At 35.1% G+C, this 7,500-nt stretch overlaps 1 protein-coding gene across 8 annotated transcripts in view; it reads right to left on the bottom strand.

Moving 5' to 3' along the window:
• The window catches only part of LOC124428794 (protein gustavus), a 101,504-nt gene that overhangs the window by 7,942 nt on the left and 86,062 nt on the right, over positions 1-7,500 (bottom strand). For all 8 annotated transcript variants that reach the window (XM_046973292.1, XM_046973293.1, XM_046973291.1 and 5 more), the window contains one exon: positions 983-1,398. In XM_046973292.1, the coding sequence (XP_046829248.1) occupies positions 983-1,398 (416 nt within the window). The remainder of the gene's footprint in view (positions 1-982; positions 1,399-7,500) is intronic.

Below are 7,500 nucleotides of genomic sequence, written 5' to 3'. Positions count from 1 at the left end.
AGAAAGAGAGAGAAACAAATAAACATACAGAAGCATACATATACACATTTTAAAAATCAAGGTTGTCCTCCTTTCTGATGCGATTTTGAATTAATAAAATCTATATCATCGATTTGCATGAAGAATTAAACGTAATTTAACTTTCAACGTCGAAGTTGATTTATTCATTTAATGAAGATAATTATTTTTTACAAAAAAAGTTTCATCCTTATAAGATCAAAAAGAAAAAGAGAAAGAGAGAGAGAGAGAGAGAGAGAGAGAGAGAGAGAGAGAGATGATTCGATTCTCTTAACTCTCTAAAAGTACCACCACCCTTTCCTCTGGAAAAGGGTCTGGGTATGGAACGACGAGAGAAACCTGTTCAAGGATCTCTACCTGAACAGGTAGTTAAACTCTGAAATAGGAGACCTTGACCTCGCGAGTTGAGATCGTTATAACACGATGAGAATCGTGACAATGTTCCGAAAAAAAAAAAAAAAAGTCCAATCAAATCGGAACGATAATTATAAAAGAATGAATTGATTTAAAAAGAGAACTAAAAAACTGAAAGAAAATCAAAAAAATGCCAGCTGACAATCTATTTTTCCAGATATTCAACTTATCCAAAAAAAAAGAAAGAAAAATTACATATACATACATATACACACATATACACACACGCATATATATATATATATATATATATATATATATATATATTCAATCAAAATAATAACAAATGATAATCAAATTCATACGGGACCGTAGAATAAGTAGGACGGCCATGTTGTTTAGAGTAGAGTAAAGTAAAGTAGAATAAAGTAGAGTAGAGTAGAGTAGAGTAGAGTAGAGTAAATTAGACTAGAGTAGAGTAGACTAGAGTAGAGTAGAGTTATCTTAACATCGTTCAAGAGTCTTTCCCTCTCTCTCTCTCTCTCTCTTTCTCTCTCTATCTATCTACCTAACTCTTTTTCTCTGATGAGGTTAAAAGACCGAGGCTAACCTGAAATCTTTTGGCCCATGTTCATGCCCCGATGATGGGAGCGATGGTGTGGGTGATGCCGGTGATGATGCGGGTGGTGTCGGTGCTCAGTGCACTGCTTGCCCGCCGGCAGCCTGTGCCTGTGGTGCCTGGTGCCGCCGGTGGTGGTGGTGGTGGTCGTCGTGGTGGTAGTTGTTGTCGTGCTGGTGAGATGATGGTGATGGTGATGGTGGTGATGGTAGTGGTGGTGATGGCCGGTGGTCGGTGGTGCAGTAGGCACCGTGCCACCGTCGATTCCCGCTCCTCCTCCTCCGCCTCCCCCACCTCCTCCTCCGCCTCCTCCACCTCCTCCTCCGCCTCCTCCTCCGCCTCCGGTACCACCAGTCGCGCCGTTTCCGCGGCTACCGCCCCCGCTCACGCAACGATTCGCTTTGTACCTGCAATGCGAACAGAAGCACCCGGTTAATTCGTCTCGCTATCTCTCTCTCTCTCTCTCTCTCTCTCTCTCTCTCTCTCTCTCTCTAGCGCGCGCGCGCCCGCTCTTTTAGACACACACACATACACAAACAGACAGACAGACAGGACAGACATATCAATTTTGGTATTGTGCGTCGTGGTTTTCGTGCCAAGAATCATCGTCGAGATCGACGGACGAATGTAATTAATTATTACATTTTTACAGAGTTTCTTTAAGAAACAGATCTAGGCCCCCCACACTCCCTCCCATCCCCTTCTTGATTTATTCATTGATTTTTTTAATTCTTCTTTTAGAAAATTTCTGGTCCATTCTTTTTCAGATTTTTGTATTCATTTATTATTTATTATTTATTATTATTATTTTGTTTCCTTTTAATGGCTTTTATGGAACCAATACCAGGCGAAAAAAATTGGAAAACTATCGCATGGAATGTGATACTATAATGGATAAAGAAAGAATGCATTTTCCTTCCCTTTTTTTCCCCCCCTTCTTATTTTCTTTTTTCATTTGCTTATCTTTTGTTTTTTCTTTGTTTTGCTTTTTGTTTTCTTTTTTTTTTTTTGTTAAATTCAAAACTACACGATAATGAGAAAGAAAGGGAAAGAGAGTAATTATGGGAGTAATTAAAAGAGAATATGATGAATGAATATTGCGGAACAACCAATCTTTTTTATGAATGAATCATAAAACATATATATATATATAATATATTATATTGTAGTTGTACGAATAAAAATGTAATCGTAGAAAATACTTTTGACATCTTCATTTCTTTGTCTTCTTTGTCTGTTCCTGTCTTTTATTTTTTTTTTTTGTTCTTTTTTTCTATCCTTCCTTTTTATTTTTTTATTTATTTATTTATTTATTTTTTTTCATTTTTTTATTCGATCGTATTACGAAGGGTAGTAATTGGATCGTTGCGGTGAATTTTTCACGTTGGTCTATTTCTCTCTCTCTCTCTCTCTCTCTCTCTCTCCCTCTCTTTGTCTCTCTCTCTCCCTCTCCCCTTCCCCGTTCTTTCTCGGCAACCCTGATCGACCTAGCACACGTATCCGTTTGCCGTTCGTAACTTCCGTTCACGGACACCGGACATTGACATCCTGGATCCGCGGCACGGTTCGTTCATATTCCCGCGATTATCGTTGTCGACAAAAATACAAGAATACCTTTTGCACGTGCAATAGATCCATCGATCGTATAAAAATTTTCCTTTCCTTTTTTTGATTTCTTCTTCCTTTTATCCTTTTTTTCTTTTTGTTTTATCTTTCATTTTATTTATCCCTTTTTTCTTTTCTTTTTCATTGCACGGGGGGAAAAAAAAGAATTTCCCCTACCCCTCTAACACTTTCTCGTCAACTTCAGTTCGAGTGTAATTTAACTAATTAACTTTTGAGTCATAATTATTTTCCTGAAACTCCGATTAGATTTTCTCCGAGCTTTAAATCTAATAAACGTTTATACAAAGTGAGTCGTCCCGTTGAATTATCCAAAGGGGAAATGTTCTACAAAAAAAAAAAAAAAAAAAAAAAAAAAAAAAGAAAGAAAAAAAGAAAAAAAAAAGAAAAATCAATCGTCGCTCTTCTTCGAGACTTTTTAATCTTACCTTTTTTTTTTTTTCTTTTTTTCTTTTGGTTTTTATTTCTTTTTCTCTTTCAGACGATATCTAACATCAGAAATCCAACTGACTCGGTAATTTCAAAGTCTTGAGAAATTAAATATAAAATAATTTCGAAATATAACAATTCGATTTTTAATATCACCGAAGCTACGTTAGAATCCAATCGTTAACATTGAAGAAAACAATTTCATAAATAATACTGTCACCCAATGATATCTGTTTTATTAATGAAATAATCTAGCGCCGTGACGTTAAACATGACTCAAGAATATTCTCGAGAAAAATAATCTAGTCACGTCAGCAATGATCTTATATACATAAATATATATATATATATATATACACACACACACACACACACATATATATATATAGTTCAAAGGGTTAATTGAACTCTTGAAAGAAAGTTTTGCCTGGCAAAGTCGAAACGATGGCCCGCCGTTTATTTTCAATCTTAGGTTCTCGGTCAATGATGGATCTTTCCTTTCCTTCGACGATAAAAGAGTAAATACGTAAGGAAAAAAAAGAAAAAAAGAAAAAAAGCGACAAAAAAGAAAAAGAAAAATAAATAAAAATAGACATGCATATATATATATATATACCACAGAGGGAACCGTCTAACTTCGAATCGTCTAATTTCGAAATAATTACGAAACCTTTCTTAATTAATCATCGCCAAGCTGAATGAATAAACCATCGCGATTGTTACTAGGACTCTTAACAGGAAATGCGGTCGAGAAACCTCGATTTTAATTTCCCGTTTGTTAGTGGTCAAGGAAGAACCCAATGTTAAAGAGAAAGATAGACAGAGAGAGAGAGAGAGAGAGAGAGAGAGACCCTTTGTATTCTCTGTTATGCTTTCTTAGCTATAAATATGTATATTCATTATCTTTCGAAACTTATTTATCGAACATTTCGAAAATGAAAAGAAAGGAAAAGAATAAAAGAGAGAGAGAGAGAGAGAGAGAAGAGAGAAAGAAAAAAAAAAAGATAAACAAGAACTTTTTAATAAAACAATTCCAACAGTTCCTCTTTAAAGTCACATATTACTTTCTTTTTTGGAGTCATGTCCGACATAAAAAAAAAAAAAAAAAAAAAGAAGAGAAAAGAAGAAAAAACAAAATAACAAAGTAAATAAAAAGAAGCTAAATATAAAAAAAAAAAAAAAAAGAAAGATCGATGTAAAACCCCTCTCGCGTAATCGTTTCTCTTTCTCGATTTTGATAGGGTCAAAAAAATAAAAAAGAAACAGAGAGATAGAGAATACTTACAAGAATTAAACTGTCCTTCCTCTAAATCCCTTTATCTTCATAAAGAGAAAGAAAGAAAAAAAAAAGGGAGAAGAAGATAAAAAAAAAAAAAAAGGAAAAAAGGAAATAGATGAAAAAAAAAAAAAAAGAAAAAACAAAAACCAGAGATAAAGATAGACGAGACGAGGAAGAGAGAAATGGACGAGTGCTTAAAGAAAAATGAATCCCTTTTTAAGTAAAACGATCATTTCGATTGTAACAAAAAAAAAAAAAAAAAAGAAAAAAGAAGAAAAGAAAAAAAGAAAAAAAGAGAAAAAGAGAGAGAGAGAGAAGATCGAACTTGGTAGAGGCGGCCAACCGACGCCGGTATTGATCCGTGGGGGTCACCTTTGCCCCACCTCGACACGGGAACAACCCCCAAATCCACCCCCACAACCTCCAACACAGCCACCCTTTCCAGACCGTCGCTCTACCCCTCAACTCTCTCTCTCTCTCTCTCTCTCTCTCTCTCTCTCTCTCTCTCTCTCTCTCTCTCTCTCTCTCTCGCCTCTCACTCACTCACTCTCACTCCTTCTGCAAAGTAGACCGGCAAAAATGCCCCGGGAAAAATCCGGCGCGCATTGCAGACATTCCTCTCTCTTTCTCTCTTTCTCTATCTATCTCACGAAGGAAGAAGGAAAAAAAGAAGGGAGTCGACGTGAGGTAGATGAATTTATTTCTCCTATTTCGAAGCCATCACACACATCCCACTTCCTACGCCAATTGAAACTCATGTGAATGAAAGAAGATGGTATACGTGGATGAACTCATTTCTTCTTCTTGTCCTCCTCTTTCTCCTTCTCCTTCTTTCTTTCTCCCCCACTCTCTCTCTCTCTCTCTCTCTCTCTCTCTCTCTCTTATTTTGTTTTGGTTTGTTTGTTTGTTTTTTTCGTTTCCTTTTTTTTCTTATACCTTTCACTATTTACCACTTCTTTTTTACTTTTCATTCTTATTACGTTTTGATAAAATGAAGAGATAATGTCACAGAGAGGAACAGAGAGAAAGAGAGAGAGAGTGAGAGTGAGAGAGATAACGTTGAATAAATGATTGAATGAATGGATGAATGAATGGATGAATGAATGAGTGAACCGAAAAGATTTAATTGATTCATTAATACCAATTCATTTTTATCCAGATATGTATTAATAATAATAATAATAATAATAATAATAATAATAATAATAATAATAATAATAATAATAATTATTATTATTATTATTATTATTATTATTATTATTATTATTATTATTATTATTATTATTATTATTATTATGTCGTCGTCGTCGTCGTCGTCCCTTATAAAGTGATATCATTTTTCATTATTCGATTGAGATGATTTAACAAGAAGATTATATCGAAAAATCTCATTACGGTTCATGATCAAACTGTTTATTAAAGTTATATTTCATGAGTTAACTTTGAACATCGCAGTTAACCACCGGCAAAACCAGTTGGCAACCGGTACTCAACAACACCCTGCAGCGACATGCAGATGTCAATTGCATTCAATGATACTGAAACGACACGTAATGCATGTTGCAGAAACGTATTTCCCCCCTCTTTCTTCCTTTCCCCCTCCCCCACCTCCCGTCCCATTTGCCATCCCTTTCTTCTACACTTCGTCGTCGTCGTCGTCGTCGTCGTCGTCGTCGTCGTCGTCGACGTCGTTGTCGTCGTCGTCACGGTAATCAAAAGTTAATCGACATTTAATTCAACAGGATGACATATTTCACGATTTAACGGTGCGATAATTTTTCATTGTTTTTTTTCCCCTCCTCCTCTTCTTCCTCCTTCTCCTCCTTCTACTTTTCTTCCTCCTCTTCCTCCTCCTTCTTCTTTTTCTTTTTCTTCATTTTTTTTTTTTTTCTTTCTAATAATTACTCTACATCATCTAGAAGTTTATGGAATATATTTATATATATATATATATATATATATATATATATATATATATATATATATGAAAGAGAAGATAAAAAAAAATGAATAAAAGAAAAGATGTAAAAGCGATAAGAAAAAAAACTTGTTGTTAAGATGCCAATAAAAGTATCAAGGCATAGCTTCGTCACGATCTCATCTGATCTCATCTGATCTCATCTGATCTCATCTGATCTCATCTGATCTGATCTGATCACATCTGATCTCGTTCGTTTAATCGCTTTAAATCTTGGGCGCCATTTGATAAAATATGGAAATTTTGCGGATTTCGATATTATTATTTTCTTATTGTTATTGTTATCGTTATTGTCGATTTCGTTGTTGTTTGTTGTTGTTATTTTGTTTTTTTCTATCTTTCATTCTTCAGATTACACGCGCGTAGAGAGTTTTTTTTTTTTTACAGTAGTAACTAAGCGAATAATAACGGTCGTTCACACTTTACGGCTTAGTGATCCGGCTTAGAAGCGAAACAGCTGACGGCACAGGCTACTAGCTCGTTCGCCAAAACACCTGTTCACCAGCTGCTAGGACAAAGGGCTGACTTGGTAACGTTGTGCCTTCTTCTTGCAGACGATGCAAGGAAAAATAAAATAAGGGGGAAAAAAAGAGATAAAAATAAAAATAAAAATAAAAAGGAGAACACGAAAAAGAAGAAAAAATTGTCCATGAGTGTCTGTGCGTGCGCGCACAAGAGAGAAAAAGAGAAAGAAAGAGAGAAAGAGAGAGATAGATAGACTCTCTTTTGTATTCCAAATTAATTTCGAAGTTTCATCGAAACTTTTGAGGATTTAATATTCTCGAACCACACCCCGTTCAGGACTTTTGGCTCTCTCTAAAAATGAAAATAATACTATTCGCTTGATCGAAACTCATATATTAATCTTGAGGCTCTTATACATTATATATATATGTATGTATATATCATAATATATAATTATATATAAAAACGTATGTTATACATAGTCTTAAAGTTTTTTCTTATCGATTTTATGGATATACATTAGGCACAGTTTCATCGAAAATACCATTCCTCGTTTCTCTTCGCCACATCCTCCCCCTCCCCCCCTCCCCTTCAATCCTATCCAATCAAAGGATTATTTTAGCGATAAAATATCATTTTGAGTTGGTTATTAGGGGCCACGCCCTGTTGCTGAATTCTTCGTAACAATGAGCATAAGCAAAACGATTGCTGTTATGACGTTACTGTTGCTACTAG

Source organism: Vespa crabro, chromosome 13 (genome assembly GCF_910589235.1).
Source record: "Vespa crabro chromosome 13, iyVesCrab1.2, whole genome shotgun sequence".
NCBI classification, from domain to species: domain Eukaryota; kingdom Metazoa; phylum Arthropoda; class Insecta; order Hymenoptera; family Vespidae; genus Vespa; species Vespa crabro.
Note: the sequence above shows the minus strand (reverse complement) of the source record. Positions and strands in the feature narration are given on the sequence as shown.